Below are 17,354 nucleotides of genomic sequence, written 5' to 3' on the forward strand. Positions count from 1 at the left end.
ACTTTATATTCTTTATTTATAAATGAATAGGGTTGACTAATGAATTGCCAGGGTCTTGTGAAGGTGTGAGGATGATTGTGAAAGGGAGTCAGCCTTTGACACCATATCAAAATATGGGAAAATGTTTATTCGTTGCTTTGTGAGTTAGTCAATAGGATTTTTACAGGGAATATTATAGGGATTTTAAAAATCAGTGTGTATCTCCAGTTGCATATCCAATTAAACCTATTTTTAACCACTTAATAACTGTCTTTGCATTGATTCACTTTCTTCAAAAAACTTATGTAGAAAATAAAGTATGCATCATTCTTTTTTTTTTTTTTTGTATTTTTCTGAAGCTGGAAATGGGGAGAGACAGTCAGACAGACTCCCCGCATGTGCCCGACCAGGATCCACCCGGCACGCCCACCAGGGGGCGACGCTCTGCCCACCAGGGGGCGATGCTCTGTCCCTCCGGGGCGTCGCTCTGTTGTGACCAGAGCCACTCTAGCGCCTGGGCAGAGGCCAAGGAGCCATCCCCAGCGCCCGGGCCATCTTTGCTCCAGTGGAGCCTCGGCTGTGGGAGGGGAAGAGAGAGACAGATTGGAAGGAGAGGGGGAGGGGTGGAGAAGCAGATGGGCGCTTCTCCTGTGTGCCCTGGCCAGGAATCGAACCCGGGACCTCTGCACGCCAGGCTGACGCTCTACCACTGAGCCAACCGGCCAAGGCCACATCATTCTTATAAGTTGAGTATTAGTATCCTGTCTTACAACTGGAAGGTAACTATAAAAGTTGCAAAAGAGGGAAGTCATGATTAAACTCTAACTAGACAATGTTGTCTATTGAAAGCTGAGCCCTAGTCCTGCTCTCTGTGTTTAAAAGGTTAGCAGGGACTGGAGAGGTGTTTAAGGCATACCTCCAACCACTAACTTTTCTCATCTGAGTATTTGAAATGGGATTGAAAGTGGAATAGTTTTCTCAGTATGAAATTCAAAGTTATTAATTCTGTGTTAATGTACCATTTAACTTCTTATCAGCTCTCTCCATGCACGTCTGAAACAACGTTAATAAGAGAGTTGAATTCCTTGCAAATTCTTAATTGTATGACTTGTAATCTCACTTTGTTTTCTTTTTAGTCTGTTAGAAAGCTATCTTTGCATCTCATAATGGTTCTGAAGACAAAGAGTCACTTATTTTTGGTTGCTGATCTATATTAAACAAACAAGTAAGAATTTAAAAAATCCTGATGTTGCCTGCAAGCAAAGTCTAAAGTCCAAAAGAACCGTCCCCTCTTCTGTGCTTTTGAGTCATGAAATTCACACTGATTTTTAGGCTGATAAAATGGAAAACCTCATGTGCTTCCAGATTTAGCGAAACCACATAGTTTGCAAAGGTTTTGAACTTTATATTGAAAAACTTATATAGAATCAAATCTCGATTAGACTCTTTGAAGAGAAATTCATTGCTGTTGGAAAACAGCTTCTGGAATGTATTTCTATTTCTTGGGCTGCTGCATTTCCCATCACACATTTCCACAAAAGTATTCACAGGACTGTTCCTGCATTTGGAATCTTCCACACCATGCTGTGGCATTTCTGGTTCATAGACGTAAGGCTTCTTAAGAGCATTAAGTTGGCCTGTGGGTGGCTGGGGCGATAAGCTTAGGGAAACACGGGCCTGTGATGATTTGCTGATCCCATCCTGTTCTCATGCTTAGCCTACCTATTTAAAGAATTAGTATTCATGCATTTGGTGAATGACCTAAGTCTTTGGATAGCAGGAACATGAGCAGGTGGTGAGAACAGGCAGTAGATGAAAACGTGGGACCTAGGAGCTATATTTTACCATGAAGTCAAGATCTTATTTTTGTCCCTAAGTCTTTTGTGTGGTGCTTGGAAAAGAATGTCACTCCCAGAGTGTTTTCCCATCTGCCTCTTGCTGAGCAAATCTAGCTAAAGCCTATTGTAAACATGGAGGTCCTAAGTTATTTATTTTTATTGCATTATTTGTAGAAAAAAAAATGCAATTTGAGAAATGCCTACATAAAATTACTTAAGTACCAAAACAGACAGATGGAGGATTTAACTTAATTTGGGGCATGTTGGAAGAAGAGAGTATATCTTTGTGTCAGATTTCTGTTGATCTAACACCGTCCTTTGTACTTAAGACGTACACATATTCATTGAGAAATTGAACACATTAGAATACAGTAATGTGGTTGTATTGAAACTCCACTTAAGAGAACATACGTAGAAAGTAAAATGAAAGAATATTGTGTTCCTAGTTTGAGGGAATTGAAGCTAATGACCAATTAAAAGAGAAAGAAAAGAATGAAGCCCACTTTTTAAAAAAATTTATCTTCTATATTTTACTGCATCTTGGAAATTAAGACACACTGTCCTCACTGCTCAAAGGTGTTGTGCATTTTACAAGTATTTTGGTTAAGCAGTAATAAGAAATTTTCTTTAAAACTGTTAATTAGCTTCTAACATAGAGCAATAGATTAAGGATTAGAGTTGGGGTCAGAAAACTTTTCCTGTAAAAAGCCTGATAGTTGATATTTAAAGCTTACAAAGTGTGAGAACTTTTAATAGCCTGCAATCCCTACAGAAACCAGCTGCCGCCACATTTGAGTCATGGGTCATAGTTTGCAGACCTCTGGTTTATGTCTCTGTTGCAGTATATAACTCAGGGTTTTTCTATGTATGAAATAAAAGGATTGGACTTTATTCATATAAAATTCAAACATATAAAGAATTCGAAAGAATAGCCTAATGAACCCAGGAATCTATTATCTAACTTTAATAATAAAGTTTTCCCCATAAAAATTTTTTAATTGTTCTCCTCCTAATTCTCCTTAGAAATTTTTGGTACTTGATGAAATTTTTTCCTTATTAAAAATAACTACATAATTATAGAAAGTTTGAAAAATAAAGAATATCAAACAAGAAAAAATTACCCTAATCAGATACTTATATTTTATTATTTTCTAATGGTTCTTTATTGTGTGAATAAATTCTTAAAATATTATTTGGAAGCATATATGTTTTACACTCTAATTTGTAAGTAAACATTATAATTTAGACACATTTCCATGTCTTTGTTTGAAATCGGAGCTTTACATGGCTGTATAATTTAGAGATACAAGGGTGATCATATATTATGTAATCAGAAATATGTTATTGGACATTTAAGATATGTTTAATTTTTAAACATTATAAGTTTCACTATTATGAGCAGCCATATGTATAAATATTTGTCCTCAGACTTTAGGTCAAAGAGCATGGCCAGTGTTAAGCCTCTAAACAGAAAGTTGCACCCCCACCTCTATTGCTCATGTAATGCAATCTTACGTTGTCATTTTAAATTTTGGATAAATTTGTTCTCATTGCAACTACTTTATATACATTTTAGGTCAGGCAGTATATTTTATACTTCTGTAATAACAAGGTTATGCATTATGTTCAGTAATGTGACTAAGGAAAATACAAGAAAAACAAAAAACCCGTTACGCTTACCAAGGATTAAGAAAGCAATGGCACTATCATACTTCACAAAAATGTATTGTGTTGTAATGATTCTTAGGAAATAAGTTATCAATAAGGTAATTAGACAAACAGTGCTAATACAACACACCATATTTTAAATAATTTAAAATTATATATAAGTTCCCTGAGTCAATTTAAAAAATATTCAGACTACTTCAGGGTAATCTTTATTAAATATATATATATAAACTTTAGTTGTAGTAGATTTAAAGTTAATGTAATCTTATCCCACACTGGGTGGAAACTTCTCTGAAAATGCTCATTTATAAAAAAAAATCTACTTGCCTATCTATTTAATTAAATTTATTGGGGTGACATTAGTTTACAAATGTACAACTCAATGAAACATTATCTGCACACTGTGTTGTGTACCCATCACCCCAAGCACTGTCTCTTTCTGTCCTCATTTACCCCCTTTGATCACCTCCACCTACCTGTACCCCACTTTTCCTTGGCCTAGTTTTAAGGAGATGATTTCAAATGTCACACATGTTATCACGTCACGGAGTTTATGACCCACATAATTGATGAATTCTTGAGGGAAGAATCATCATAATGTGACTTTTTTCCTTGACTCTCAAAGAAATATATTTGTTTTAGAAAATCTGGGACATTCAGTTAAGAATTAAAAAGTAGGGAGAGGGACCACCACACATAATTCCATTGCCTGGACATAAAGACTTTGAACAAGTTAACATTGCAAAGTACTTACTTCCAAAATATTTGTATGTGGCATAAAGCAACTATGAAGTTGAAAGATTAACTCGTAACATCACACAGTTTTTTTTTATCAATATTTATTAAATGTCCACTATTTGCACAGACTTGCATTGTTTCTTTTACTCTTTGAAGTAATTTGATAAAATGATTTCAGCTATCAATATCTAAAAGTATCCAATTATTTTAAAATGATATCACAACATGTATTTTCAAACAAGCGGGCATTGTTGCATCAGTAGCCATAGAGTAGATTGGCTCATGTTATTAAGTAACCTGCAAAATTCTATTTTTGACAGCTGTATTTGTCCTGCTAGTGATAAGAAGGCACAAGTTATTCACCCTCTGCCCTCTGTTTTTTTAATTCTTGTTTTGCAAGTATTCAACATTCAATATCAGACTACAAAGTTACAACAGAAGTATATCTTTCAAACCCTAGCTTAGTTGATACCATAAAATTTGAAATGATCACGTTATGGGTATGCTCCCTGAATTGTATTAAGATGTTTACTTTCATTTTTGCACACTTTTTTAAAAAAATTATTTACAAAATTAAGTTTAGTGGGGTGACATTGATCAATAAGAGTACATAGGTTTCAGGTAAACAATCCCATAGCATTTGAACTGTTGATTTGATGCTGTTTTTTTATAATAATATTAATCTTTCTCCTAATTATAATAGAAAGTATTGAGAAAGCTACAAGATTTTCCATAAGTTACAAAAGAGTTTGAGGCTGTGTTTCAATACATGTGGGTTTCCTCTTCCAAACAGTTAGTACAGTTGCTGAAGAAGGATTAGACTGAACAGATATTGGAATCACAAAATCATGACTCAAAGAGCGGGGGTATGTCCTAGTCAACCTTGTGGGAAGTTAAGCCCTAGAGCAGTTAAAGGACATGTCTAATATCACACAACATATTTGTGATAGAAACCAGTCTCTACAAGTCTCTAATTTTCAATACTTTGCAGCCAAAATCAGTAGGAACTTTCTAATTTATTTAAAAAGATTGAACTGAGAGTCATGTATATAGTCACATCCTGATTAGAAACTGTAGATCTAGATCACTAGGTTTTAGAATTTTTGGTTTCTACATTATTTGGGAATTTCTGATCTAATAGTCATTCTGCTAACAAATATTATTATTTAAAGTGAACCATGTTATAAAGTTTAGACTTAACAAATACTTTTAAAATGCCCTAACAGGCTGACTTTTAAAATTGCAATCTTAAAGATAACACTATAGCAGTTCTTAGTTTTGTAAATCTTGTCTGAAATTCTGTCCAATAGCAGTGGAATTATATAGCCTTTAAATCTTGGGCAACTTACCTAACCTCCTTGTGCCAATTTTTTTATCTGGAAACTGAATATGATCATAGTTCCTTACAGTGTTTTAAGGCATAAGTGAATTAATATACATACAGGTGGTAGAATATAAGTGCCCAATAAATGTTTACTATTATTATTTTATTAATATGTGATCTTAATTGTTATTAACATTTTGTCAATGTAATTGACTATATAAGATCAAAGTAATACACAGATGGGCCATGTATTTTTAGGAATTTTTTATTTGAAAACATTTTAAATGATAAAAGTAACACTATTGTTTATTTCCTTTATAATGAAAATACTCTCACATCATAACATTAAGTTTGTAAAATGATCTCCATTGCTGATTGAGTCTCTTTTTAAAAATATTGTTATTTGCAGGCAATTTTATATATAGCTGTAATAATAATGTCACATTTTTTTTGTCCTGCAGAGTATTTTAAGTGTTTGCTTAATGACTGAATGCAATTTCATTTGTAACAGGATTTTAAGATAGAGTGGGTTTCCTTTGGCCTCTGGTCTAGATAGGAAACCAAGTCATTGGACTACCAAGCAGGACAAAGAGGTAGAGAAAACTGTTTAACTGTTTTACAGTGTTAACTGAACAACCCCACCTCCTTCTACACTGCAGTTTAGAAATGGAATTAAAGAATTTGGGAGGAGTTTTTGGAATTTATTTAAGGATATTTGGAGACCACTGCTAGTGTCTTGTGAATCCTAGTTACCTCTAAATGGAAGGAATTGCAAGGTGTTTCTCAATTTACCTAAGGCAGGGGTAACAGGGAAACCACTCAGAGAGCTTGATAGCCATTCTCTGTGTTTGAGAATACACTAGGCTGGTGGGTCTAACTCACTGCTGAGATTTATCTTTGTGAGCAGAGGGTAGACCTGTTCCTTTGATGTTGGGGAGAAGGAGAGTTGATTCCTTTGTGCCACTTGTGCTTCTAGAATTTACTGAGTCAGAGAGTTTGTGTTTCCAGGGGACTAGAGTTTGGCCATATGATGTTGGGATCTAGGGTCCTTCCATCTTCGCCGAGACAGTTGCTTAGAGTTTAAATATCTCTACAGAAGGAGCTTGAGGCTCAGGACAGTGACCAGCTAGGGAGGATAGCCAGGTGAGAGATCCCCAACTATGGAATTAAGGATGTCTCTGAGGACTCTACAAAGTATCCCATGAGCCTTACATACCTGTCAAGCCCAGAAAGCCTAATGCCAGTATCAGTCAAGTAAGAACTTTCCTATCCCTTTCCCCTTCCTTTTATCCCTCTCTTCTGCTTCAACTTCGATCCAGGAATTATAATTAGCAAAGTGGCATTAGAAAACTATGCTCCTGAAAGCACATAGAAAGAAAACAGAAAAGAAATCACATTCCACCTTTATGTAGTTGGGAAAGGGAAACAGCTATTGCTTTGAATGAAGTTGTTTTTATTACACTGAACTAGACCTAATTATTTAGTGAAGATTCTTTTATTATCTGAAAGTTATAGCAGAAAAGGCATGAGATATGCCCTGAGTTTTATCTTGGGGAAAAGAAAGAACCAGAGGCCAGACTAAAATTAAATAGATAATTTATATTGTTTTAGGATCAGTTCTCATAAAATTTTGCTTGTTGAATGTACTGATCATATATTCATACTTTATTTAATAATTTCCTTCTTTTTATACATTTAGGTTTGATGTACTGATCTATTATATATAATGCCAGACTAGACAGGTTTATATATATTTTTGTCATTATTTTTGGGTCATTAGAAATTTGTTTAGAGAAGGGGACTACTCATAACATAAATATCAACAAATTGCTTTTCAGAAAGGCTTAAGTGCTTTCCATTACCACTGTCTTTAAATGAGTGTTTTAGATACAGAGAATTTTAAAAAAAATACTGATTTAAAAAAATGTTCGGTTTTATAACATTTATGAAAGTGTTGGTTATAAAATAAAAAAATACCCACTATTCAACTGTACCTGTTCAGATGTAAAAAAAAATTATTCTGAGTATATTTGTTTTGTAGACTATAAACTCTATAGAATTTTCTCTATGGATTATAAAATACCATTTTATGTGATAGAAATCTGCACAAAATTTTTTCAGACAATCATTAATTTTGAAGTACAGTAAATCTGGAGATAAAACATCTGGAAAATTTGATTTTTATTAAGCATTAAAAACTAGTAATACATTAGTATCTCCCTTGCCCTTGACTTAAATGAAACTTGGAAAAGTCTACCATGAAATAATACTTTCTTAAATCTTAAAAAAGCCTAACTAAACATTCCTCACCAGGATGAAGAATTAGAAACAATGTTGAGCATTACATTATCTCTAACTAAGCGTGCATTGATGTATGAGATTAGTTGAAAACTAACGAGTACATTTTGCAACAATCTGACAAAAGACCACATTATAAAGGGACACTGTTGCCTATTTTATTGTTATACACGTATGACATTAGTATTCATAACAACACAGGTTTGGTTAAGTTGGGAAATTATGTGTGTGAAGGACAATCGAATCACTGAGAATTACAATACTGTATCTTACTGATAGAAAAAGTAACATTATTACTTCAGATAAGATAATTTATGTGTCTAATACTGCTTTGCTTTTTAATATATCAAAAGCCCCCTAAGGAGGGTATAATAAAGCTAATAATATACAGGTAATGCCTAATAACCAATATCTATGAATAGTCCATTTAGGATATTATTTGAAAAATGATGAACATGGAGTAAAATGATCATATTATCCTAAACTGTTAAGGAGATGTTATGGGAAATAACTGGAAGCTAGGCTGACCAAATGGTCAGTCCTTGGATACCACATTTAGAAGTCCTCCTACATCTGCAGTGATCTCTCTGGAAACTAAGCTTGTGCCTGCATGGCTTGTCTTCTGATGATTCTTGAGACACTGGCTTGCTTCCACTTCACTGACAGCTTTGGGTGGTGAATGCCAGCTGCATTTTCATATACTAATATTGCCTTTAAAAACTGATAGTCTCCCCCGACCAGGTAGTGGTGCAGTGGATAGAGCGACGGACTGGGATGCGGAAGACCCAGGTTCGAGATCCTGAGGTCACCAGCTTGAGCATGGGCTCATCTGGTTTGAGCCCAAGGTCGCTGGCTCCAGCAAGGGGTTACTTGGTCTGCTGAAGGCCTGTGATCAAGGCACATATGAGAAAGCAATCAATGAACAACTAAGGTGTTGCAACGCGCAGCGAAAAACTAATGATTGATGATTCTCATCTCTCCATTCCTGTCTGTCTCTGTCTATCGCTCTCTCTGACTCTGTAAAAAAACAAAACAAAACAAAAAATTGATAGTCTCTATGACTGTGGACACTGATTCTGCTATCAAATGATAAGTTAAGGTTGAGTTGATACCTGGAGTACAAAGAACTTCACCTGCAGGGTCACCTACAAAACTGAAATGATGCAACTTCCCCCACAGGAAAGGAACATCCATCTGAAGAGTAATATGACTGACTATTCCCATTTTGCATCTTAACACCACTAATATTCCCACTGTGAATTCAGTGTCTCGGGCTGAGCTCTATGGGTCTCAGCAGACATCATGAGAAGTTCCTACCTGGACCAAGCTATATCCAGTGCGCTGGACCAGTGCGCGCAGGGCTGCTTCCTTCTGGGTTCCGCTCAATCCATCCCCGGATTTGTGATTTGATTCCATTGAGAGTGATTATCAGCAAAAAATCAGGTTAATTAGGGTTGCTCACTGAAACCAAATTTAAGATAAATTAAGTAAATTGCTGTTGCCAAGTCCAAATTTGTCCTTTTCATGATGGACATTTTAAGGAAACATTCTTTGCAAATGAATTATCAAGGTTAGAGCAACTAACAGCCACACACAAACAAGGCCAGTTAAATATCTTCATTAAGGAAAACTTCTTAAAAACCATCAATTTCACTTGAGATTTAGAAGTCAAAAGTGAGTAATGCCCCTTCTCCAATTAGAATGCAGATCAGTAATTCTCACTCCAGTGATCTCATAAGGTCACCAACTGCTCAAACACAAATGAACTCTTGTCAATTAAAAGACTATGCAGCCTGACCTGTGGTGGCGCAGTGGATAAAGCTTAGACCTAGAATGCTGAGGTTTCTGGTTCAAAACCCCTGGTTTTGCTTGCCAGGTCAAGGTACATACGAGAAGCAACTACTATGAGTTGATGCTTCCTGCTCCTCACACCCTGCCATCTCCTCTATCTAAAATCAATAAATAAAATCTTAAAAAAATAAATAAAAGACCATGCAGAATAGTCCTTGCAGATGTGGGAAGAGGGGACTGTTACTGGCTCAATCAACTAGTATAAGGATCAAAATTCTGAAAGTTTTAGCTTCATTTATCTATTCTATGTGTTAACTAAGACATTTATCTACATATTCTGCAAAGATAAATTTCTAGAACAGAGAGTGCTGATGGCAGATATACAGAATTCACCATGCAAACCACTTTATGTAATAGAGATCTCATCTGGGTTTTAACAAAACAAGAAAAGTGGATGCTTTAGAATGGTACTGAAAGGGCCTGCTAACATCTGGATCATATACCACCCAGACCCCTCAGTAGAGAACATCACGCCCTTTGTAAAAATTTAAGAAATAACCAAAGTTTACATATGTCCATGTTTATGTATGTAGATGCGAATATGAAATTTCAGTATTTCATTGTCTATGCTTTCTATTTAGGTACATTATTTGAACCCTGTTTCAAATGTGAGGTGGTTCCAATTCACAGGTTCCCAGGGCAAATATAATGGCCATGCTGAGGGCTTCAGGCTATTGTGTTGTGAGGCTCTGAAGTCCCATGTATGTATTAGGAGCATACCTGCTGGGTTAGGGTGTGAATGGCTCAGTGAAGTTTCTGTGCTGGGTTTTCACTCTGCTTAATGTGCTCTGCCAACTGAGAAGAAGAAATGTATTTTATGATGGTTTGAATCAAATGAGAATCTACTGTAGTTGATGATAGGGCCTTTAAAAATGTTTCTGTTCTGGGTACTGAAATTTTCTGTATTGATTTTGGTTGTCATTTAAAGATTCAGAATAAAAGAACCATTAATAATTTAGGAAACGGGGCCAAAATCTGGGTGACAAAAAAATTTAAAAAAAGAGAAAAGAAGTTGAGTTGATTTTTTCAGTAAAATGCAGCTTCAAAGTATTAGTAAAATAATAAGATAAGTCTCCAAACTAATATACAAGCATCATTTTTTATTTTTTCAATATAAGTTTTTGAAAAGTAATATTTTCCATATCATTTAGAAAAGCAAAAAAAAGAAATAATGAGATTCCAGAGAGATAATACCCATTAGATTAGATGTTACAGGGACAGAACAGTTTTATGCTTTTCATATATAAGTGTGGCCATTCTTGGCCTTGACCTTGCTTATAATTCTTGCTTGCCTCTGACTCATTGGTTCATTTGGTTTTTACTCATGCTCTCTAAGTGTATTTAGCTAGTGCTGTCTGTATGTCAGCTCCATCCCCTGCCCAGCTTTCGGGTATTGTGTTTTATGGGCAGCGGGCTTACCCAGTTAGTTAACATACCGGTTTCTGTGTCTGTATTTTGCTAAAGGCAGTAATTTAAAAAGAAAAAAAACCCCAAAGTTTGTATTTTGGCTAAGACAAATTAGAAAGTATCTTTATAATAGTGGCGATTTAATATATGTATAGCAACTAGGCTGGGACATGGGCTTTACTGACACATTTATAGTGTAAATGCTCTTTATCTGAACACTACAAGGTAGGGGATAAGAAGACCTATTTTAACTTTGTAATCCTAGCTTGCTGGTGAATGCAGTCAAAGAAATCTCTACAAAAAATATAACTCTTCTTAAAAGCATAAAATTACAAAAAGCGTTTTGAGAATTTACAAAGAAAATTAGCCTTTTAGACAAAAATCTAACTCTTGCTCTGTTCCTTAATGCTAGCTACTAAAATTGTCTTCATCAGGGCCCTCTCAAACTGTCCCACAGTGCTGAATTTAACCTGTAAGAACAGGGAGGCCACAGTGGACTGGGAGTCTGATAAGGTCAGTCATGAGTATCTTTCAGAGATATTTTCAGGCAAAGTTTGTTGTTTTTTGGCCAAGCTGAAGATTTGTTCTTTGCCGAACTTCATCTTTTTCATCACAAGATAATAGTTCACGGTGAAACAAGTTTTATTTACAAAACCTATCTTTAGTTTCGGTTAATAATTAGTAAAAGGGATAAAAAAAATATGTTATATGAGAAAGGTCTTCTGATTACATATAGGTTACATATAGATTCACTCTGAAATTATTAAGAAAATATGTATATCATCTTAATATAACATTAGGTCATTGGAAATCAAAACATGGAAATAAAAATTCAGAATTTGCCATAAGAGAAACTTTATCTTCAATGGTCATTTCTCAAAACCAGTTTTGCTCTCCCAATGTTGACCTAAACAAAGGCATGAATTTGAATCCCAGATAAATATATTTTTTAAGGAAGTCAAACTTTTGTTTCAAAAATTTCTCAATTTGAAATAAAGGTTTTGTAATATGTTATCTAATTTAACACCTTGTGAATCCTTCAGCTCTTAGGCAACTGCATTTTGAGAGACTAGTTCTTGATGTAATTTATTGAGGCAATAGAATTCAAAATCTATAAATAGCAGGCATTAAGACCATTGGAGCTAAAGAAAGGTATTCACGAGTATTTACCACTATTCATTCAAAAATTATTTACTGAGCACTACTATCATCCAAGGATTATTTTAGACACAGGGATATATCAAAACAAAAGAAACCCCTCTCTTCCCAAACTCTCAGTTTTATGATATTTTATGCAGTTATATAGTGGCTAAGACAATAAACAAAATAAATTAGTAATATATACTGTGCATTTATGATCATTTCTAGGTAGGAAAAATAAATGTAAGAGGAATGTGAAGTGGATTATGAAGTATGCGGGGTGATGAAATTTTAGAGTGTGGTCAGATAGAGTGGGTTTAGGAAGAGACATGGGTGACGTGAGGGATGTCTTTGGGAAAGAGCCTTCCAGGCAGGGGGCCTGCCAAGTGTCGGGGCCCTGCAGCGGAGCTTGTTGAAGGAATGGTGAGGAAACCCACGTGGAGAGGATGAAGCTGAATGAATCAGGAGAGAAGTAGGAGTTGCGGTTAGGGAAATAATGGTAGATCAGGTTATGTGGGATCTTGTAGTTCATGGTAAGGGCTTTGGCTTTTCCCCTGAGATTGAGGCCAAAGGTTCAACAAGATTTTACTTAAGTTTGAACAGAACCACTGTAACTGTTGAGAACACATTAAAGAGAATTGAATGGGAATGGGACTAATGTGAGGAAAAGAAGGTGAGTAATGCAAACAGGGTCTGGTCTTGTTTTTATTTAACATTTTGCTAATTTAAATCATGGATTTAAAAAATATTACATTAAAATCTCATTTGTCTTGATTACTGAGTTTTGATGTTTCTTAAGTTTTGATTCAAGGGGGTGCCTCACTCTTCACTTAAGTTGACCAAAGAGTCAAGGGGAGAAGCAGAGAGACCAGTTAAAAACCATTGCAGCCTGACCTGTGGTGGCGCAGTGGATAAAGTGTCAACCTGGAAACGCTGAGGTTGCCGGTTCAAAACCCTGGGCTTGCCTGGTCAAGGCATATATGGGAGTTGATGCTTTCTGCTCCTCCCCCTTCTCTCTCTCTCTCTCTCTGCCCTCTCTATAATGAATAAATAAAAATAAAATCTTAAAACAAACAAACAAACAAAAAAAAAACCATTGCAACATCTAGGCAACTGGTAATAGTGGCTTGGACTAGAATGGTGATAGTGGGGGGTGATGGAAACTGGTCAATCCTTGAATATATTTTATAGAGGAATTGAATGTGTTGTGAGAGAAAAAATGAGGAGTCATGAATGACATCCAGCTTTTTTTTGGCTTGGGCAACTGGACAAATAGTATTGCCATTAACTGAGTTAAAAAGTAGCAAGTTTGTGGAAGAAAAGCAGGATCTCAGCTGCAGGCATGTTAATTTTGAGATGCCATTAGGTAACCATTAGTAGAGAGGTTGAATGGACAGTAAGATAAATGGGTCTGAATTTTACAGGAGACTTCCAGACAGGACATATTGATTGTAAGCCATTTACATAGAGTTGTTTAAGCTGCAAAGTCAGATGAGATCATCTAGGGATTGAGTGTAGAAAGGAGGTCCAAGAACTGGTCTCTGGGGCACTTCAGCTTTTGGAAGTCAGGGAGACAAGAAGGTACTAGCAAAGGAAAACGGGATAGGACAGACAGAAAGGTAGGACAAGAACCAGATGAGTAGGTGGATTGGAAGCTAAATGAAGAAAGGATTTTGAGAACAGTTGAATGATCAGGTGGGCTAATTCTGCTAAGTCATGTAAGAGGATGCCTGATGGGAGAACACAGATTCCAGAGATGTACATTCTGGGTGCAAACTCTTATTCTGACTCTACCTGTGCATTCTGGAAAAGTTCCTTTACCTCTTGGTGTCTAAGTATCCTTAGCTGAGAAAATAATGGCATTTCTGTCAGGGTCATTGTTATTTTATATATATATATATATATCCTTTGTAATATTACAGGCAGTAATATTACAGGAAAGACTCATGATACCATCCTCACCCAAGCATCAGTTTCCTCATTTGTGAACTGGGATAACAAACAGCCTGTGAACTATGTGAAGATTAAATGAGAAAATACCCATGAAGGGTTTAGTTTGGTCTATCATACAGCAAGCATGTCAATGTGACTTACTACTATTTCTGCTAAAACTCATGTTGGAGGAGAAAAGCAGAGTGGAGGAATAGTAGAAGTGATTCCAGAAAGGGCCTGCTGGAGATGACAGCACCTCCTTGTACAATTTTCTTCCCTCACCTTCTGCTTTATATTCATTTTGAAATTGAGATGAAGGCAAGGCTAATGGTATGAAAACCAGGGGTTTTCTCTAGCTCTGCTAATTTTCATTACTCAACAATCAATGTCTCTCCATCTTCTAAGACAGTGGTTTTTGTTTTTTTCTTAGCAAAGGAATACTCTGTTGAACTGTATACTCACCACCAAGGTTGCTATTTAAAAATGTTCCCCTCTTTTCTTCCTTTGTTTCTATCCCAGGGAAAATTCTGAGCCTCAGTTTCCTTACATATAACATTAAGATGATAATAGTATCTATTTCATAAGGCTTTGTTTTGAGGATTAAATATGAATACACTTAAAATGCTTAAAGTGGTTTCTGGTGTTTAATAACTGCCCAATAAGTGTTGGTTATTATATTATTTTAATTATTATTCTCATTCATTTCTAATTCCAAGATGTAGAATTACAAAACCACTTATAGGAAGGATCAAGTCTCAAGTCTTTAGCAATTGTTTTTTCAGGACTATATTCTAGAATTCCCTTCCATGTCATTCACATCCCTGGGAATTATCATGTTTTCTGATATTTTAGGGCTCTCTGCTTGGAATGACCTCTTCCCTTCTCACATCTTCCTCCTTCACCATATTGGCCCTATTGATTCTTCTAGACTTGATTGAAATGTGTCTGCTCTGTGGTATTTCCTTTAATACCCTCCATGGGAAAAATAAGTATCAGCTCCTCAAAGCTCTCAAGAAAACCTGCACACCCCTGTATTGTTGCACTCAGTACTGTAATTATTTGTTTACTTGGCTGTCTTTTCTTACTAAATCATGAGCTTTATTATGTTGTACAGCAGGTCTTCAAACAACATCATTTCTTTCAATGTTGTTTGGTTATGATGTTGATGAGGAAAAAACATCGATTCCTAGCCAGAGCCACTGTCTGTATGGAGTTTGCATGTTCTCCCTTTGTCTGTGTGAGTTCTATGTGGGTACTCTGATTTCCTCTGACATCCTAAACCTGTATTTGTGAGGTGAATCAGTGTGTCTACATTGTCCAAACCTGAGTGAGTGTGGTGTGTGTGAGTGGTTCTGTGATGGAAGGCATCCTACATTGCTGGATGGATTCTGGACCCTGTGGCCCTGAACTAAAATAGTGGGCTAACATTTCATTCACTGTTCTTAAGTGATTGTGTAACTTACATTTATTTCAGTGTTTACTATTAGAAGAGTTTAGGTCTTTATTTAGAAGTTTGGTGATGTTTTTGTGACCAGAAATATGCTGTAAAAACTTAACTCTTGCTTATGTCTAGTAGCCTGTGGTAAATTTGATTCCATTATAAGTCATTTTGCATGAAGTCACAGTTTCCAGGAACCTATCCATGATGTTAAATGAGGTCTTACTGTACTGATCTTTGTTTGCCCAAAAGGCTTAGTCTGACATATGTTAAGTGCTCAATAAATCATTGCAGAAGAAATAGAAGAGTTTGGATCAGCATTTTAGAAATTAAAGTAAAATAAATCTTCATTCAATCTCCTGATGCTTAGTATTCTTTTTGTTTATGTCACTTTGTGAAAGTTCTATCCTGGATTTAACTTGCTTCATGTGAGAAAGTGACTTGAGTTGTCTCTCTGCATTATGAATACATTCTCACATTTGTGAGAGACAGCAGAGTAAAATCTTTAGAATACAATGAGATTGAAAAATAGAGTTGACATTTGCATTTACTTCTCTTTTCCTTAATGCCTTTCTGGTTTTATAGTTGCAACGTTAGTGCCTATTTGGTCAAGAAAATGAAAGACCTAGATGTTATTGGGTGTTCGTGATTTCTGCCTTCCTGAAGTAACAAGTGGAATGGAATGAAGAGCTCACCTCATCACTTGGCTGAGATTACTCAATAGATACTCAATAGAAATTTCCAGAGTTCACTGTTGGGCAAGGTCAGAGCTGCTGTTCATGACCTTTGGCTCTGAAGCCCTCAGGTACCAGTGGGTTCTGGCTCAAAAAATGTGTCAGGGAAACAGAGATAAGAAGGAAGCTGGAATACAGAAGCAGGTGGGAGGCTTTTAAAATCTGACCTTTGTAAATCTAGACCTGTCAAGAGGCTACTATATGCTGCTTTTTAATTATAACCCTAATGGCTAAGGAGGAAAGCATTTATTTTGTTCATAAAGATTGATTCCACATAGAGAACCAAATTGTGCAATGAACATGGAAGAGGATTTAAAGTGATATTTGTTATGTAGATTTGCCCAAAGTTATGGTGATGCTGGCATAAAAACCTAGTGGAACCAATGTTTACAACCAGGGAAACAGGAAAAGTAAAAAAAACAAGTTTTTTCTTTGTTTGTCTGTTTTTTAAATCTCTCAACATAGTAAATTTGGCAAGTCATGGGCCAAAGGTAAGAGAAGTACATACTGCAAAAATACACTTAAAAAGTGAAGAAAGAATAGGTTTAAAAAGCCAAAGCAGAAATGGTTGTGGTGTTTGAGAAGCTGAAAGATGAAGACAGAGAATTAAAAGTAGATGTATCTGTTCTTAAAAATCAAATGAAGTAACTATCCTCAACTTTAACCAAAACCTCAACAAATATTAATTTAATATCCACTACATACCAGGTACTGCGCTAAAAAATTTAGAGTTAGGAAAGGAAATCATTTTGTTAATATTATAGTTTCTATCTTACTTATTTAATTTGATAATTTTTTCTCTGAAGAGGATAAATAAGAAAACTGAGTGGGGAGGAAGACTGATTCTGATTCCATAAGCAAAGGAGAGGTGTTCTTTTATAATTGAGTGGGAAGACATTAGGGCTTGTCCTAGCAATGTGTCCCGTATACACTGCAAATTTACAATATTTCACCTGCCCTTGGGACCTCTCCAAATCAAACTCAGTCTTTCCCAATGTGTGTTATTG

At 35.7% G+C, this 17,354-nt stretch overlaps 1 protein-coding gene across 3 annotated transcripts in view; it reads right to left on the reverse strand.

Annotated features, from left to right (window-relative positions):
• Positions 1-17,354, reverse strand: part of A1CF (APOBEC1 complementation factor) — a 98,812-nt gene that overhangs the window by 61,655 nt on the left and 19,803 nt on the right. For all 3 annotated transcript variants that reach the window (XM_066243388.1, XM_066243389.1, XM_066243390.1), the window contains exon 2: positions 9,163-9,306. In XM_066243388.1, coding sequence (XP_066099485.1) covers positions 9,163-9,261 — 99 coding nt within the window. In that variant the 5' untranslated portion in view covers positions 9,262-9,306. The remainder of the gene's footprint in view (positions 1-9,162; positions 9,307-17,354) is intronic.

The sequence above is a fragment of the Saccopteryx bilineata genome, chromosome 9, assembly GCF_036850765.1.
Source record: "Saccopteryx bilineata isolate mSacBil1 chromosome 9, mSacBil1_pri_phased_curated, whole genome shotgun sequence".
Taxonomy (NCBI): Eukaryota; Metazoa; Chordata; class Mammalia; order Chiroptera; family Emballonuridae; genus Saccopteryx; species Saccopteryx bilineata.